General features: G+C 43.2%; 1 protein-coding gene across 5 annotated transcripts in view; it reads left to right on the top strand.

Moving 5' to 3' along the window:
• The window catches only part of TLE1 (TLE family member 1, transcriptional corepressor), a 107,034-nt gene extending 94,418 nt beyond the window's left edge, over positions 1 to 12,616 (top strand). For all 5 annotated transcript variants that reach the window (XM_008963852.4, XM_008963855.4, XM_003811447.6 and 2 more), the window contains 6 exons: positions 3,029 to 3,278; positions 5,251 to 5,498; positions 8,462 to 8,609; positions 10,630 to 10,780; positions 11,776 to 11,852; positions 11,995 to 12,616. In XM_008963852.4, coding sequence (XP_008962100.2) covers positions 3,029 to 3,278; positions 5,251 to 5,498; positions 8,462 to 8,609; positions 10,630 to 10,780; positions 11,776 to 11,852; positions 11,995 to 12,102 — 982 coding nt within the window. In that variant the 3' untranslated portion in view covers positions 12,103 to 12,616. The remainder of the gene's footprint in view (positions 1 to 3,028; positions 3,279 to 5,250; positions 5,499 to 8,461; positions 8,610 to 10,629; positions 10,781 to 11,775; positions 11,853 to 11,994) is intronic.
• The last annotated feature ends 6,786 nt before the right edge of the window (positions 12,617 to 19,402 follow it).

Raw genomic sequence — 19,402 nt, 5'->3', positions numbered from 1 at the left:
AGAGGCGCTCCTCACTTCCCAGACGGGGCGGTGGGGCAGAGGCGCTCCCCACATCTCAGACGATGGGCGGCTGGGCAGAGACGCTCCTCACTTCCTAGATGGGATGGTGGCCGGGAAGAGGCGCTCCTCACTTCCTAGATGGGATGGCGGCCGGGCAGAGACGCTCCTCACTTTCCAGACTGGGTAGGCAGGCAGAGGGGCTCCTCACGTCCCAGATGATGGGCGGCCAGGCAGAGACGCTCCTCACTTCCCAGACGGGGTGGCGGCCGGGCAGAGGCTGCAATCTCGGCACTTTGGGAGGCCAAGGCAGGCGGCATGCTTCGCCGGGTGGTCAGAGCTATTCGCCCATAGTCCATAGCCCAGAGCCGGGGCTGCTCGGCTCTCCGTCCCGGGGAGCCGGGGCCGGGCTGGAGGCGTGCGAGCCTCTCATCGCCGCCTCCCAGCGCAGCCCTTACTTTTATTTTTTAATTATTATTATTTTTTTGAGACAGAGTCTCTGTTGCCCAGGCTGGAGTGCAGTGGCGCAATCTCGGCTCACCACAAGCTCCGCCTCCCAGGTTCACGCCATTCTCCTGCCTCAGCCTCCCAAGTAGCTGGGACTACAAGCGCCTGCCACCATACCCGGCTGATTTTTTTGTATTTTTGGTGGAGGTGGGGTTTCACTCTGTTAGCCAGGATGGTCTTGATCTCCTGATCTCGTGATCCGCCCGCCTCGGCCTCCCAGAGTGCTGGGATTACAGGCGTGAGCCACTGTGCCCAGCCTCAATTGTTTAATTTTATGGAAATTTACTTGTCATTTCTTCAGTATCACCTGGCTATTTTTTTGTTGTTTTTGGACCCAGAGCATGGAGCCTGATTCTGAGTCATAGAACTTGGCTACTGGACTTTGTTCGTTGAGCATTCTTCAAAGCCTAGAATTCTTGTAGGACATGAATAGACTTAAACTCCCATAGTTCTGTGGCAGTCTTCAAGGGCAACAAAATGCTATTTGATTATGACTCCAAATATCCCATAATAAGTGGCATAGGTTCCTGTTCAACTAACTATAATGTGCATGTTGAAATGTCATGTGGACTCGATATATTGCTAAGGACACCAAATAATCCTGTTGGATAAAAAATGAGATTGAGTGGTTTGGTGATGTGAGGGCTTTGAGCTGTATTGTTTTTATATGTGTATTTATTCCCCAGGACAGTCTCCATGGTTCCCATTATATGTGCTTATTCATTCAAATTAAGAGTAACATTAAGGATTTGGGCCAAAAAGCTATTTACTATTAGTTACTGGAACCAATTTGCCAGCAGATAACAGATTGAGATTATGTCCTGTGATTGAGTGGAGAGGAAGTTTAAAAGTCTTCATGTGTCTGATATTTTGCTTTTATGGAGGGAAGATAATAGCATGCATTTTATTTTCAAGCAAATGTATGTGGGTTTTAAGTGCAGGGTGGTAGAGACCTGGCATAATCGGTTTTCAGTTTTGTGCTTGCTAAGTTACTTTACAAAATTTGAGTTTGTATTAAAATGAAAATTTAAGCTCTGTGTTAGTACTCATGGTGTTTACATTATATTTAAAGCTGCCAATGACAAGCTCCAGAAAGGGCCCAGACTTTTCTCGAGGGTAATGGGAAGGAGGAAGCAGTACATACTTCACTTATTGTTTATGGTTTGAACTTCTAGCTCTCCTAGTGATTTCAAGTTAAGAAAGTGGAAGTAGTGGTCTTCAAAGTAGAATGTGCATAATTTTTTTTTTTTTAAGACGTAGTCTTGCTCTTGTCGCTTAGGCCGGAGTGCAGTGGCGCGATCTCATTGTTCTCATTGTCCAACTCCCATTTATGAGTGAGAACATGCAGGGTTTGGTTTTCTGTTCCTGTGTTAGTTTGCTGGGAATGATGGTTTCCAGTTTCATCCATGTCCCTGCAAGGGACATGAACTCATCCCTTTTTTTATGGCTGCATAGTATTCCATGGTGTATATGTGCCACATTTTCTTTATCCATTCTGTCATTGATGGGCATTTGGGTTGGTTCCAAGTCTTTGCTATCCAGCAATTGATTTCTGTCTTTGAAATCAACTTGTGGCCCAGAGGGGCCGTAGGAGCACCAGTCATCTTGCTCTTAGCTCAGGCAGTGGGAAGGAAGAAGAGAAGAGGGCAAGTATGCTCTCTCCCTATTTATTTTTTTAGAGCAGTTATAGGTTCTTGGCAAAATAGAGTGGAAAGTTACAGAGAGTTCCCATATCCCCCATCCCTGTCCCCTCTTTCAAGTTCAGAGCTTCCTCAAAATGCCATCCAACAGCTTCTTCTTACACCTCATTGGTCAGAACATAGGCAGGCTGGGCTAAAGGAGACCGGGGAAGAGTAGTAGTTTTTTAGCTGCGCACTTTGCTGTCTTATATAATGGCGTTCCTGACCAAGGTAGGCAAGGAAGATTGTTGAGTAGGAAACCTAAAATCTCTGTTTACAGCCATATAAGATAATCTCTTATTTTCTCTTCCTTAAGCAAGAGAAAGTTGAAGTCCAAACCATAAACTGGTATTTTTAGAAAGCTGTTTTTTTGGAGGTTGCTTTTGCTGTTGAAATATATCTACTCTGTTTAATTATTATTAGTTCTTAAGGGCTTCATCTTTAGCAGGGAAAATAATCATTTAAAATTATACTAAGAAATCATACAATTACACAAGATACATGGAAGGAGGTATTTTATGTTCATTTGGAAGTACATTAAGTGTTTTATAATGAGATTTGAGGGAATGCTTTACAGAATGGGTAAGAACAATTTAAAACCCTTAAAAAAATTTTACATACAGTTCAATATATATGTCATTTGGTACACGCTAGATTTCTGCTATTAATTATTTTAAATTTGCACCATCAGTAAATGCTTCAATTTGTATTGATTTCAAAGGAAACTATACAAGAGAATCTTTCCTTTTTTTCATCTTTTTCATAGTCGTAGCACATTGCCGAGATAACGATTGCTTCCTCTGTAAATGTGTTTTCTGTCTTCTCTCCAATCGTTTTTCCAAAAGTGCATACTCCTTCCACGTTACTGCAGACGGTCAGATGCAGCCTGTCCCTTTTCCCCCCGACGCCCTCATCGGACCCGGAATCCCCCGGCATGCTCGCCAGATCAACACCCTCAACCACGGGGAGGTGGTGTGCGCTGTGACCATCAGCAACCCCACGAGACACGTGTACACAGGCGGGAAGGGCTGCGTCAAGGTCTGGGACATCAGCCACCCTGGCAATAAGAGCCCTGTCTCCCAGCTCGACTGTCTGGTGAGTGAACAGGAACTGGTGCACAAGGGCAATTTCTCCCTGGAGATTCAATAAGGAAATAGCTGTGTGGGCCTGGGTTTTATTCCCATTATGAGGAAATAGAAGCCCCTTCTGTTTCCTGTGTTGGTTATTTAACCCCCTCGGCTCCCCATTTAAATGTGAAGGTTTCATTTGTTGCTGTTGTACTGGCTAAATCCCAGAGTTGATGGATTTCTTTTTAAAAAATATTTTACAGTGGTTTACAGAGGCTCTCCTCATGTATGGATGTGTATTACAAAAGAGGGTTTCCCATTTAATGGACAAAAGCACAACTTGGCCTGGACTCTGATCTGTGCCATCCACTCATTTTTTAATTGACCTACAGCCTTTAGATAAATATAGAATAGTAAATATTTGATAACATGGCATAAAAACCATTCTGAACAGGGTCTGTGTTTTTAAGGGAGACCTGAGAGAGCTGGTTAGGTTTTATGGCCTTAACTTCAGGAAAGGGTTAAAGGCTGTCACTGCAAAGACCCGGGGCAGCCATCAACGAAAGAGAGCAGTGAGAATGCTTTCCCAGAGTACCTAAGCCACGTCCGCTCAGAGCCTGAGAATACCATTTAGCATTTTTCAGGGACATAAAACATGTTGGGACATGTTCGGATCTCTTTTTTCTTTTTTCTTTGAGATGGAGTCTTGCTCTGTCGCCCAGGCTGGAGTGCAGTGGCCGGATCTCGGCTCACTGCAGGCTCCGCCTCCGGGGTTTACGCCATTCTCCTGCCTCAGCCTCCCAAGTAGCTGGGACTACGGGCACCCACCACCACGCCCAGCTAATTTTTTGTATTTTTAGTAGAGACGGGGTTTCACCGTGTTAGCCAGAATGGTCTCGATCTCCTGACCTTGTGATCCGCCCGCCTTGGCCTCCCAAAGTGCTGGGATTATAGGCGTGAGCCACCGCACCCGGCCATGTGCCGATTTCTAAACCATAACCCCAGGATTTACAGAGCACATACCACTGGCCTTAAGCAGACTCCGAGCTGCCCTGCCCTGCCCTGCCCTGGTGTGGTGTCTGCCTGCACTCTGCTGTTGCAGATGGTGCCACGTACCCACTGCCTGCCTGGAAAATTGTAAGGATTCCGGAGAAGGTGTTTCCAAAAAGCAGAGTGGCAGTGTTTTTGAAACACAGACTTTTTTTAGAGTAGTTATTAGTGCATTTTTAAAAAAAACCAAATAACTTCAAAATGTCTTCATTCATGAAATTCTTATTTAAATATGGCCCAATATTCTATAGCAGTAGGAGTATCCTTTGTTGAAGTCATGTGCTTAAAGTTTCTTTAATCTTTGAAAGATAGTCCATCGTTAAAAGCATGTAAGCAAACTTTAGCCATATCTGCATCTTTCAGGAGTTGATCATATGAGGGCCCCCCACCCACAGCCCCTTCATATGTGTCGGTTTTGATGGAAAGATGCCTGCTTTTATCAGGTTCTTTGGCCTTTGCATTGAGGGGCTTAAGTGTAACAGCAGCCACATGACAACTTGAGAAAGCAGCTCTGGTAAATTCTTAGCAAGAATCCTTCTGACTAATGAGGTAATGTGCTCAGCATAACGAAGACTGAAATGTAGAGGATGGGCCTGCAGTTTCCAAGTGGTAAATAATGCAGGGTGATGAGGTGGATTTATAAACTAGCTTGGAAAAGTGGTTTCTTCTCAGGGAACTATGTGTACACCTGTACCTCATACCTAGATAGTTTCAGCTCTGTGATGCAGGACACCAGAAGCAGTTACCTAAGCTCCTGTGAATTTGTTTTGTTTACTATTTTGAAGGAGACAGTTGTACTTGGACCCCAATCTTGACTAGAGAACTCTTGCTCTGTTAGAGTGTCCATGAAACGCCACTCTTAACTCAAAAAACCAAGACAGCCATTAGAGAACATGGTGCTATGATTGCTCGGTAATTCATTATAGCAATGAATTATGTTTATTCTACAGAACAGAGACAATTATATCCGTTCCTGTAAATTGCTACCCGATGGCTGCACTCTCATAGTGGGAGGGGAAGCCAGTACTTTGTCCATTTGGGACCTGGCGGCTCCAACCCCGCGCATCAAGGCGGAGCTGACGTCCTCGGCCCCCGCCTGCTACGCCCTGGCCATCAGCCCTGATTCCAAGGTCTGCTTCTCATGCTGCAGCGACGGCAACATCGCTGTGTGGGATCTGCACAACCAGACACTAGTGAGGTGAGCAAAGATGGTCGTCTAAGGAGGGGTTCGCTTCTTTAGCAGCTGGGCCTATCACCTCTGCTTCTCTCTGGCTGCCTGCAGCCCACACAGTAAGAGCCTCTTGAATGCCAGGCATGGGGCTAGGTGATGAGGGAACAAAGACAACTGTGTTGCTGCCTTTGGGGGGCTTACAGTCTTATTACTATGCCTGGTGTCACCCGAGACTTTCTATCTCCTTAATGTGCCAATTCTTCAGCCCACATACAGACTCCAAACTTGTTCTAAAAATATTTCTGGCTTTTGCCAAGGGGTGGCCTAATGTGGATTACACGGCAGCACAAAAGGCCCTTGATACTAGATGTTTTGGGCTTTGGCTAGAACTTGGTGCAGACAAGAGCCAACTGATAAAAGATAACAGAAAATCAACAAAGGTACATGAGAAGAGGAGATTCTATGAATTTTGCCTACAAAATGGTTTTAAAGTATCTCAATAATGAAATAGACCTGCCCAGGGGTGGTTCCACCCAGGAGCCCGCAGGGCTCTGCCTGGCCTTCTGGCATCAGCCCTGTCACCTTAGCAGCAGCTGCAGTTCTGGTACCCTTGTGTCTCTCCTCAGCTCCCCCGCCAAATGCCCCCTTCAGAAATCAGTGCTCACACCAGAGCTGTTCTCAAAAAGTCTTTTTAAAGTAAGCACGAATGAAACATGAAAGGTAAAATGAGTACGTGTTTTACTCTTGTTTCATCTTTGCTGGGAAGCCGTCCCTGCGGATGGCGCAGTTTGGGGTCTGTGGCTTGTTTGGTAAGTCCCCTCTCATGCTGCACAGAGAAGGGACGGGCTCCAGAAGTCATCATGACAGCTCACTCTCTTCAAACCTCCACTGTAGAAATCCATGAAGTGTCATTGAGCCGGGCCCGGTCCCTGCGTGTGGGTGACAGTGCGGCAGTTACTTTCCTCTTCTGTTTGCTGGGTAGTGTAGGTGAGCAAAATGGAATGATGGAGCCAGGGCCGAACGCCCTCTCCACCTTTTATCCTAGCAAAAGTTACTTGTTTTTTTCTTTTTTTAAAACTCCATAAGTAGCACTTTCAAAATATCAATTCTAAGCACTTTTCAAATATTCCTCCACTTAGTTCTCATAACGTCTGTCCTGCTATTTGCCCCATTTTATAGAGGAAGTGCCTGAGGCTCAGAGAGGGTAAGTTACTGGCTTCAGGTCACACAGTCAGATGTGGTGGAGCCAAGTTGAGGCCCAGGCATTCTGCTCTCTTGTCTGTACTCTGAACCCTTGCTCCGTGCCGGCTCCTGGGGAGTAAATACCTGTTGGATAGAATGGGGTAGCGTCTTACAAATCTTTCTCTGGACCACCCACAGGTGGCTAGTGGCTGCTGCATGTAATAGGGCCATGTACAGCCTATTGAATGTCTTTGTATCCACTGTAACCTAGCACGTTCTGAACAGTCATAGGATGTGCCTGAGAGTAATGCTGGAGTATAGTATATGGACGGAGAGAGGGCAGAGGGATGGGGGAGCAGCTGCGAGGTACTGTATGTCAGCAGAGGAAGGTGTTTTCAGTCAAGGAGGCACAGCGTTTCATGAGTTAGAAAGGTCAAAAGAAGTCAGAGGGTCACTGGATTTCCAGAGCTGTTTGAAGGGAAGAAAAGCAACACTTTCACCAAGTGAAGCAGGGACTGCTCCAGGCCTGGGTGTTCTGTGGGGATGTCTGGGAAGCAAGTGGAAACATTGGAGGTCCACCTGCACGGCCGCAGGAGAGAGGACTCAACCTGGATCCTAAAGTGCAGAAGTTGGGGATGGCTTGCAGACAGAAGATTTTAAAAGTGATGGTTCACGTCTTGGCTTAGAATTTAGGGCAGTAGTGGTGCTTTTTCCTTCCCTTGCACTCTTTAAAATCTAAGCTCAGGTTAAAAGTTTGGAGCTCTACAGGAATGATAAGGTGTGGGGATCCTGGAGGAAGAAGCAGCATGATAACTTTCTTCTCAGTGTTGAAATTCCCACGCAGTTCTTTACTGGATCCCGCCTGCTTCTGAGGGTGGGTCTAGACTTTGCTCGCCTTTTCTGGCTGCTCCCCCACCACCTTCCTCTCAGCATACAGAACTGAGTCCACCAGTCACCGTCCCTGCTGGGGCTTACACTGACCTCCCCTCAGCAGCTCTGCTAGTTGCCTTGCACAGCATCTGTGCTCAGCAGATCCCTGTTGGCTGATCGTTTCTGATGGCGATTTTTGAATGAAGCACAAGGTTCTTTAAAGAACAACCTTGTGCTCCGCTTGGAGGCAGAGTCTTGCTGAGGTGCCCATGGATCTGCCTCAGCAATTACCTATGTCTCTGCCCAATGCCTCTGAGGTCAGGAGGCCGGCATGCGTGACCCTTTGTATCTGGGAGTCCAGATTTCCTAATGCAGGGCTCTTTCTAACACAGAAAGCAAGGTTGAGTAAATACATGAGCTCATGCTCTGTTGGCACGTAGGGCATTGCTGTGTTGATTCACTCATGGAAACAGGAATGCTTCTGTACACCCTGTGCTTGTAACGTCCCCATTTCTTTCTCTCACGGACTCAGGCCTGCACGATTAAAGAACAGACCTTTATCTTCCCATAAGGAATACAATCGGGATTTTGTGTGTTTGCCTTTTATTTTCTATTTAACAATTAAACACTTTTCCAGACCTGGAAAGAATTTTACCTTCCAGACGGTTTTGTCAGGGTAGCATATTTAAGTTCTGGGTAGTGACCTGCAGTGGCATTCCATTTCTTTAGCACTTGGATGGTGAAAAAAGGGAAAGACAATCGCAGGTGCTGTTTGCCCTCCTCCTCAGGGAAGGTTAGTTTGATCTTGCACATCAGCAGACACTGGCGGGATCACACACACACACACACACACACACACGGTCCAAAACTAACAACACAACAGTGTTTACCTTGAGCTCTGGCAGGAAATCATTATTCAATCTGGTTTGTTTTATCAGGCAATTCCAGGGCCACACAGACGGAGCCAGCTGTATTGACATTTCTAATGATGGCACCAAGCTCTGGACGGGTGGTTTGGACAACACAGTCAGGTCCTGGGACCTGCGCGAGGGGCGGCAGCTGCAGCAGCACGACTTCACCTCCCAGGTGACTGAGTGGCTTCCGCCTGCCCTGGAGTCTGGGAGGTGGCTAGGGTGTGTCTTCCTCCTCACAACCCTCCCTCCTTACCCTAGAATGGTAGTGGCTGGACAAACAGATCAGGGCTGAATTTGAGATAACTAATTTAAAAACAATGACCACCACCTCCTCCTTCACGACCCTCCCCCTACCTTCCCCAAAACTAGAGTGGTTTTTAGAATCCTGTAGGTTAAGGCGTGTTCTCTGTTATATTTACATATGAGTTTGTTTAAGGGATTTGTACATTGAAGAATGTATAGTTTTCCTTCAGCAGTGTTTGATCTGTGGCACATATTCTCACCATCTAATGCAGGAGTAGGAGATGATTTTTTGATTCCCAAATAAATAGAACTTGAGAAATCTGCAGAATGTCACTAAGAGTAGAGAAAAGTCACAGCTCCTCTGAAAGTTCATTTATTTACCCTGCACCAGAGAGCTCAAAAAAATGCACAGATACCTCAGTGATACCCATTTTATTCCTCATTCTTTAAAAAATGAACTGGTGGCTGACTAGATTTGCAGACTTTTGAAATAATATATAAATGGCAACTTTGTAGATTGTGAAAAGTATTTTGATGTCCAATGTCTGAATGTAGACTTGTTTTGGAAAAAACAGTGTTTGCCATTTTAAATGCTTTCTGGTGGTAGAATTGTTCTTTCGATCATGACTTGGCATTTATTTTTTACCTTGTTTTGTAATAAAAATAATTCTACTTAGAAAACTAGGACAGAAACAGAAAACAAGCATATATACTTCTAAATTTCATATTCCTGTTAACATTTTGTTGAGTTGCTTAGAGTCTTGCTGTTTTCACTCTTTCCCAACATAAGCAGGATACAATTTTTGTTCTGCCTTTTTTTAAAACTTCTTAGAGAAATTCTCAAATACATATGAGTACAGCAAATGTCCAAGCATTTATGAAAGCACAGAGAATTGTACAATAAATGCCACATGCCCATCGCTCAGCTTTAAGTTATTTGGCCATATGATAACTCTCGTTCCCACCCCCAGACACTGGATTATTTTAAAATAAACTCTAGCAGCATATCATTTTATCCATAAGCACAGCCATGCACCATATAACCTTTTAGCCAAGGACAGACCGCATATGTGACAGTGGTCCCTTAAGATTATAATACTATATTTTTACTGTACCTTTTCAATGTTTAGATGTATCTGGATGTACAAATACTTCCCATTATGCTACAGTTGCCTACAGTACTCAGTACAGTAACATGCTGTGCAGGGTTGTAGCCTACGAGCGATAGGCTCCACTCTCTAGGTGTGTGTAAGTGCACTCTCTGAAGTTCACACAATAAAGTCACCTAACAAGGCCAGGCACGGAGGCTCACGCCTGTAATCCCAACACTTTGGGAGGCTGAGGTGGGCGGATCACGAGGTCAGATTGAGACCATCCTGGCCAACATGGTGAAACCCCGTCTCTACTAAAAATACAAAAAATTAGCCGGGCGTGGTGGCGGGCGCCTGTAGTCCCAGCTACTCGGGAGGCTGAGGCAGGAGAATGGCGTGAACCCAAGAGGCGGAGCTTGCAGTGAGCCGAGATCACGCCGCTTCACTCCAGCCTGGGCGACAGAGCGAGACTCCGTCTCAAAAAAAAAAAAAAAAAGTCACCTAACGACACATTTCTCAGAACGTATCCCCCTTGATAGGTGATATATGATCGTATTTCAGTTAGTGTCTCTAAAAGGTAAAGCCTCCTTTAAAATGTACAGATGAATGCCATTATTATTAGGAATCATTTCTTAATTTTATCCCAAAGGACAGAGGGGTTCAAATGTTTCCGGTTTCCTAAAGGTTTTGACACTTGGTTCATCTGCGTTAGATCACTTGCCCTGTGGACCTCCCCACAGTCTGGACTTGGCTGATTACTTCCCCCCATTCTTACTATTTCCCCACTTTTCACATTGCGTCTTCCCTTCCTAAGTGTATCAGGCGGAATCATGAGTGAGTCTGTCTTGCTCCTTGTAGATCTTCTCCCTGGGGTACTGCCCCACCGGGGAGTGGCTGGCGGTGGGCATGGAGAGCAGCAATGTGGAGGTGCTGCACGTGAACAAGCCTGACAAGTACCAGCTGCACCTGCACGAGAGCTGCGTGCTGTCCCTGAAATTTGCTTACTGTGGTGAGTTCAGCCGAAAGGAAACTGGAGGCCGTTGATGGCCCAAATGGAAAATGCTTCTTAAAAAAATATGGTAGAGATCATAATCTGGAAAAAATGTTCTCCGAGCAGCTGGATGCAATAATTCTATTGTTTTAATATGCCCTTCAGAGCACAGCAATGTCTGTTTCAGTCTGTTTTGCTAATTTGAGAAAAGTCAGCAGGCAATGTGATTGCCTAATACACGGTTTGGACACAAGTTTGTTTTGGAGGGTTGGGAGACGACAATGAGTTTCTACTCTGAAGAGGGGTGGGTGGGAATTTATTGAAGAATGGAGCAGGGGCAGTGGAAGTCATTATGAGCTGGCCATGATGAGGAATCCAGGGTTAGAGAAGTCGATATTTAGTTATACGCAGACACTTAGTTACACTTTACTCTACAGTGAGGATGAAGAGGGAAGAAGTTCATGTGGTGACCCTTCTTGTGTGCTGCAGATGGGCAGATATCTGTTCACAGTACGCATAGATGGATGGATGGATGGATGGATGGATGGATGGATGGATGGATGGGTGGATGGGTGGATGAGTGCCTATCACTTATTCAGCATTTTTCTTCATGCTATATGATGTGACTGGCATTTTACTTAAGTTGGATGTTTAATCCTTTAATTCCCATTAAAGATGGGAATCTTTAATCCCATTTTATCATGAGGAGACTGACTAAAATAGAACACATTCTTCATTGATTTCTATATTTGAGGGTTACCGTGTGTTGGATATGATGCTACTAGTCCTGTATCCAGTGACTAAGGAGGCTGATACCTCTTAGATTATACCCAAGATCACTGATAAATCACTGAGGAGCCCAGATTAAAACCTCTGTTCATATCATGGACCAGTCCTTAGGGCATGATAGCTCATATATTAAAAATGTTCTTAGTTTGATTAAGTCCAAGTTGCTAATTGTATAGTAGGAATTTTAACCTTGTGAAAACTAGATATTCCTTTGCTAATTCTAGGTAAATGGTTTGTGAGTACTGGAAAAGATAACCTCCTCAATGCTTGGCGGACCCCCTATGGAGCCAGCATATTCCAGGTGAGTAAGTACTCCTCACCTAGATCCACAGTTTGACCACAGTGTCGCCTCTGAAGCCAGGAGTGAAGGTGCCTCCGAGGGAGCAGGGCCTCTGAGTACCGTTGTTCCACATTAAACACATGTCCATTGTTTTCTCTTCCAGTCCAAAGAGTCCTCGTCAGTGCTTAGCTGTGACATCTCTGTGGATGATAAGTACATAGTCACTGGCTCGGGGGACAAGAAGGCTACAGTCTATGAAGTCATCTACTGAAACATTATGTGGTTTAACGTTTATAGTTGAATTGGGCCAAAATGTTTCGAATTTATAGAAATAGAAAAGTTGTAACTTTAAAAGAGAAAAAAAATTACAAACACCTGTTTCCAAACCTTGACACAAAACTACTTTGAGTCTACAAAGAGGAGGCGACAAGTCCATCAGCAGAAAGTCACCTGTCTACATAGACCAAATGGAGCACCAAGGCCAAGCGGACAGAGGGGCCATGGGTTGTAGGATTGAGGAACGGAATCTGCCGACTCACATGACAGCCCATTCTTTCTTTCTGGGTGATCTGGGGATCACGCCTTGCCCAAGTGTGAGATTACCTTTCTGTTCCTTGCAGTTCACCTCACTTTCCGTCCTTTGTAGAGCAGTGGTGTCTCCAATGAACTTGTTTCCTGGTTTTGCATCTTGTGAAATGTTTTTTTGTATTTTTGTTGAAGGTTAAACATTTGTATAAATTGTAAATATATTTGGTTTATTACAGTAAAGGCTTTAGTACCAATAAGTGGTTTTCCTTTTCTTTCTTTATTGTTTTTTATTAAAGCTTTGGGATCATCAATGTGGGTTTTATAAGCAAAGATTATACATTTGTAGAGGAAGTTTTGAATTGCACTGCTTATTTTATAAATATATTTGGTGGTAGGCTCCCATTGCATTAGAACCTAATCCTTCACAAGCTTGAGTTACTGGGAACTCAAGACTAGGAATTGTGAGTGATTGAAGGTTTACTAATGACAGTTTTCTTTGGGAAAGTAAAATTACTTCATCAAGATTTGTTCTTTTGTTATGATACTATTGTGATTCAAGGTCACAAATTAAAGCTCTACTTTTTCCTGGTGATTCACTGGAAGGCAAAATATTCCTTTTTCTAGGAAGGCCCAATCTCCTCTTTCTTTTCCCTTTCCCTTTCTCTCTTTCTTTCTTTCGTTCGTTCTCTCTCTCTCCTTTTTTTTTTTTGTTTAAAGATTTGAGTTCACATTGTTTGTTACCCAGGTTGGAGTGCAATGGCATGATCACATCTCACTGCAGCCTTGAACTCCTGGGCTTAAGCAATCCTCCCACCTCAGCCTCCTGAATAGCCAGGCTAAATTTTTTTTTTTTTAATTTTTATTTTTTGTAGAGGCAGAGTCTCACTTTGTTGCCCAGGCTGGTCTCGACCTCCTGGCCTCAAGTGATCCTCCCGCCTTGTTCTCCTAAAGTGCTAGGATTAAAGGCATGACCCACTACATGCCGGCCTCAGTAGTTTCAAATCTGTATTCTCTCTCTTCACAAGCTTCACTTGGGTTTTGGGTTATGATCTGTGATACACAGAAAGCTGCAGAGTTCATTAACCTGTAAAAGGTGGAAAGTCAGCTGGTTTTGTCTTCATTAATACTTATTTGGTCTATTATATTAATTTACTTAAGCCAACCATACCCATCACTTCTCCACATTCTTCTCATTAAGGCCCTCCCTGCAGCTCTAGCCATTATTGTCTATCATTAGTCTTTGGTCTTTATCTTTGTGGACATGCTTTTACTAATTTGATTAGATGAAATCTGTAACCCTGGGCTTTTAATAAGTTACCATCCATGTTTCCTCCTGAAAAAGCTACATGGCTTATTTTTTATATACTATATACTATTATATACCATTATTTTCTATTATTTTATAAAATAATAGCTAATAAATTTAAGGCAGTGTTCCTGGCTGTTTAAAAATAGCACCTAAGGAATTTTTAATGTTCTTGTTCTCTTATGATCCAGCGAGTTGTTGGCAGTTTGTCTTAATATTTTTCATTTGTTACCAAGACCTTGTTCTTTATATATTCAAAAACATTACTTTGTTTGCTTTTTGCCAAAAAAAAAATGTTTATATACTGAGTTAAATATTTTCACTTCTCATTAAGTGAATGGCAAACCCCCATTACTAAAGCTGATTATGCTGTCATCCCTTCCTTGTATAACGAAGTAGGTTTCTATCTGACAGACTCAGATGGCTTGTTAATGGAGTAATGGAGTGTTTATCTTTTCTGTTCTCTCTCCCTCCCCGCCTTACTTCCCTATTTTCTCTAATACCAACAATGAAGTAGCTTAAAGACCATTAGAGTTTGTCTCCCTCCTACCTGCGACCCAGAGACCCAGGCCCACAATGCGGCTCTGCACTTGTAAGGCCTCTCTAGTTGCCACCACTTCCAGCCAGCAGTGGGGAAAGAGCAGAAGTCCAGGGAAAGGGATGTGTTTTTAAGCAGGTGACTAGAATTTGTTCCATCACTTTTATTTGCCAGTCCATCGGCAGGGAGTTTGTCACATGGTGGCCACAAGGGAGACTGGAAATGCGATGTCTTGCTTTGCAGCCATATGCCCGTGGAGAAGGGGGACGCATGTGTGTGGGTTAAAGAGATACTCCTGTTTTCTGTTAGTGGATTTTCTCCCTTCATTTTCCCTCATACTTTATAGTTCCCAAACTTGTGACATTCTTTCTGTAACGGTATTTTTCTGAAACTTTTATCAACTCATAGATCATCTTGAATCTGATGAAGCCACTTCTATTTGATTTTGGAAGAGGCTCTGACTGTGTTGGTGGCAAGAGTCCTGGAGATGACTAGTGCAAGCCCAGCTGCAGAAGGGTTAGAGTCTTAGGAAATTGCCCAGACAATTGAGTGTTTCCCACTTGGAAAATGGGAACAGTGAAAATTGTGTCTACCTTTCAGGGTCTGGAGGATGGCGGTAGGTATGAGAACAGGGTTGTGAGTGGTGATTCTCACAAATGCAAGTGCAAGTGGGAGAGCAATTTCTTCCTAAGCTGTGACCATAGGAGTCACCACTCCTGTCCCCCAGGAGACTGGAATCATGTGATTGTTGAGATCTAGTAAGCCAAATATTTGTATACCTTTTGCCCTGAATATGGGTTACAAAGTAAGTTTCAACAAATTCAGATTCTTTGGTCACCATGTGCCAAGAGGTATGTGGCAGTTTCGCATATAAAAATGTCAGAAGGTGGTTATCATTATCCTCATATAACCAAGGGTCAGGGAAGCTGTGTCCCCATGGCCTCACAGGACAGACCAAATGCAGGTTCTGCCATGAGCCTTGTCTGTGTTCTTTCAAATTTCATACAGTGGGCTGTGATTTTTTTTTTTTTTTTTTTTGAGTTGGAGTCTTGCTCTGTCGCCCAGGCTGGAGTGCAGTGGCACGATCTTGGCTCACTGCAAGCTCCGCCTCCCGGGTTCACGCCATTCTCCTGCCTCAGCCTCCCAAGTAGCCAGGAGATCGAGACCATCCTGGCTAACACGGTGAAACCCCGTCTCTACTAAAAATGCAAAAATTAGCTGGGCGTGGTGTCGGGCGCCTGTAGTCCCAGCTACTCGGGAGGCTGAGGCAGGAGAATGGCGTGAACCTGAAACCCGGGAGGCAGAGCTTGCAGTGAGCCTAGATCGCGCCACTGCACTCCAGCCCGTGTGACAGAGTGATACTCCGTCTCAAAAAAAAAAATTTATAATTTGCACTGTTCCCTTAAGTAGCACTCTTATGTAATATTAGGTGTATAAATACGTTCGCGTTCACTAATTTATAACCTAATTTATGTAAATATTTGTTTTCCTCGTTCTTTACCAACAAATCATATATATTTAATATTGATGTTTTAAATCACTCACAGTCTTTACTCATGCCTTGCATGTATGTTTCTACCATGTAACTCATCTATGGAATTGGGTTGAAAAATCAAAGTCCTAGTGAGATTGGTTTTGTAATACTTTTTTCATAGCTAGATGTTTCTAGCACCTATTATATACTAAGGACAAAGTATTGCATCAATATAATTACCATTTATTAAGTTTCTGTTGTTTGTGAGGTGTTAGGGTAGGGGGTTGACATAAATTCTAATTTTTGTGGTGGCTGATGGGATTTTGATGGGCTCTTTTAAGATATGACTGGTAAATAGCAGCTGCCCCAAAGCTGAGAACATTGATATGGGGATTTTTATTTTTATTTTATTTTTTGTATTTTTTGTAGAGGTGGGGGTTTCACCATGTTGGCCAGGCTGGTCTGGAACTCCTGACCAAGGTAATCTGCCTGCCTTGGCCTCCCAAAGTGCTGGGATTTCAGGAATGAGCCACCATGCTCAGCCAACATGGGGATTTTTAAAATTACACTTTTGCTAATAGTTTTGACTTTTCCCAGATTTGCCAACAGATCAGAGAAAGGGATCAGATTCTTAATTTCAGCATGTTGTTTAATTCCCTCAAGAGACTGCTGCCTCTGTCATCATGGCGAGGAAGTTGAGTGGTGACATTTCAAACTCTCTGCTCGGGTGTGTGGATTGTTTACTTCTCAAAGATGTCCTCTCTTCATGTGGCAGTGACATCATCAGATCACCACAATTTCAGGCTTCCCTGAGCAAGATGAAGCCATATAAGGGTCATTTTCTGCCCCGGGGAATTTACTATCCAGATATCCAAAGCTTTTTTGCCTCATATTTTAAACTAGCACTTAATAAACAGTTAAATATTTTGTTCTTAATCAGGTTCACGTTTCTGGAGAAGTTGTCAAACTTTTGTCTGCATCAGCATCACTAGTTAAAATTCAGATTTCTGGACCCCAGTCTCAGAGTTTCTGTTTCAGTAGGCCATGTTGGGACCCGAGAATTTGCATTTCTAAAGCGAGTTCCCAGGTGGTCCTGAGACTGCTGGACTGGGGACCACACTTTGAGAACTAGTGATCTGGCATAATAATCTTTACAACAGAGCCATCAATTTAATAAACTGTGAGAGTATATTAATATTTCCTAAAGACTGGAACCCTCTCAGTATTTGAGAGTTTGAGGCTGAAGATTAAAAGGAAGATGGCAATAAACTGTAAGGCTTACTGTTTTGAAGTTGCTTGACATCTGTTCTTTGAGTAGTCTCTGCCCAAAACTAACTTTTGAAGCAGAGTACTATAAGAGCCCTACAATAATCGAGTTCTTAAAAATGTTGCTTCTTTCTTAGACATAAATCAATGTGAGTCTGTGGAGGTTTGGAAAACATACCACAAGGACCTAATGTGGAGACCACAAGAATGTACATGGTGTTTAACTGGAGTGGTGATGCAGAGTTAGAAATAATTCCTTGAAAATTAGAATACCTAACTGTGTAAAACAGTAAGCTGCTGACTTGACAGAGTGTTGTCCTTCAAATTATCATATTAGATTCAGTCAACCAGCCATTTGACTAAAGCAGGGTGGTCACTGGGCTGGTGACTAAGATGGAGTTATTCCAAAGAGGGAAGTTGGGGAAGAATCTGCTGATGGCAGAGAAGAAAATTAAAACCCACCATAATTGTTTCACCTAGAAACTGTTCTTTTTTTTTTTTTTTTAGACAGTCTTACTCTGTCGCCCAGGCTGGAGTGCAGTGGTATGATCTAGGCTCACTGCAACCTCCACCTCCCAGGTTCAAGTGATTCTCGTGCCTCAGCCTTTCCAATAGCTGAGATTACAGGCACATGCCACCACACCCAGCTAATTTTTGTATTTTTAGTAGAGACAAGGTTTCACTATGTTAGCCAAGCTGATCTCAAACTCCTTACCTCAAGTGATCCACCTACCTCGGCCTCCTAGAGCATTGGGATTACAGGCATGAGCCACTGCGCCCGGCCAAAACTGCTCTTTTTTGTGCCAATCATGCCAAATGTAATACAGATTATTAATAATGTGTTTGCTACTTACCAAAGGACAGTTAAGCACTTTGTGTTATCTCACTGAACCTTCACAAAAGCCCAATGAGGTAGTTACTGGGTTCATGCTTATTTAACAGATGAGGGAACCGAGGCACAGAGATTAACTTGCTTGAGATCACACAGCGAATTGTGGCATCAGATTTTAATTCAGATGTTTAGACTCCAAAGTTTTAATTCTGTTCTACCTTCTTGTCCATGAAGTTTTATAACCTGCTTCTCACTTTTTTTAATCACTTGAAATTTACAGTGTTGGGTATATTATAATTTACCTATTTCTCATTTGTTAGGTATGTAGGCCATTTTAAACATGAAGATATTATAATCCTTATAAAGAAAATGTTCATATATAATTTTCTCTCCTCATTTCTGCTCCTTTCCTTAGGATTAATCCTAAGAAGTTGAATTACCACATCAAAAGATAAGATATTTCAGATCTTTGATATTATAAACTGCCAAATTGCTTTCCAGAAATACTGGGCTTATGTATACTGTCCCTAGCAAAGCATGGCAATAGCTGCTTTTCTCAGGTCAACCTCATTAATATTCTTACTCTAAGAAAGTATTTGCTAATGATAGGCAATAAATATCTCATGTTCCATCTAGTTTTGTTCTAGCTTCCATTCATTATTTTCTAAAGGATCCTGAAGTCAGTTCATAGGCTAACACCATCTTTAAGAACAATGGATGTCTGTCCTGTTAACAATTCCTAGAAAAGCTTTCATAGACTCTTGATAGCTTCTTTTAGACACTTAACGTGAATGCCTAATTTTCTTGATCAGTTTCTATTGTATATACTTGTGTGTTCTGTTTTTCAATATTAAGAATCTATAGTTTTCCAGGATCATAATTATTTTTCATTGTTATCATTTACTTGCCACAAAGGGGTAATTTAGAAACCCCAATGATGATAAACCTTAATAAGAGTGGGGACCTATAACCTACTCCTATATTCGTATTATTTAAAAAGATCTTCTGTAGTTGTAAGAGTAATATGCCATGGGCACTGTAGTGTGTTAAGAAGGACACTGCATTTGTAATCAACTCCAGACCAGGCACAGATGGCAGGTGTGATACGTAGTTACCTTTTCTGTATATCCTTGAGCGACTTCCTCAGCCCTTCTTAGAATCGTCAGCTGCAAGATTGGAATAAAAGCGTATACCTCACAGAGTTGTTAACAGGTACTGCACTTTGAGAATTTAACATGGGGGTTAGTCATGCATTTCCTTGAGAAGTTGCCATGTTGGGCCCAGTTTGGCTGGCCACTGGACCTCCCCAGCTGGTATCTACTTGGGCCTGCCTTGAGTGGTAAATAAATGGGTAGACTTTAACAAAAGCTTGTACAAAGTGTAACTAGCACAGTCAGCAACTCTTGTTTAGTTTGTTTAAGGGCACGGGTGGTGACTGGGAAGTCAGGCCTCAACATCCAGGACCTTCTGAACTGGCGTCTTTTCCTAGAAATAACCAAATTCAAATGTTACCTTCGGAAAAGGTGATGTTTGAAGAAACTTGTAATGCTTTGCAGCATGCCTGGATTGTAGGGGTATGGTCGACTTGTGTGAGTCCTGATATGATCAACTTATGTTTGTCCAATCT

This window comes from Pan paniscus, chromosome 11 (assembly GCF_029289425.2).
Source record: "Pan paniscus chromosome 11, NHGRI_mPanPan1-v2.0_pri, whole genome shotgun sequence".
Lineage (NCBI taxonomy): Eukaryota > Metazoa > Chordata > Mammalia > Primates > Hominidae > Pan > Pan paniscus.
The sequence above is the reverse complement of the archived record's forward strand: the minus strand, read 5'-3'. Positions and strand labels throughout refer to the sequence as shown.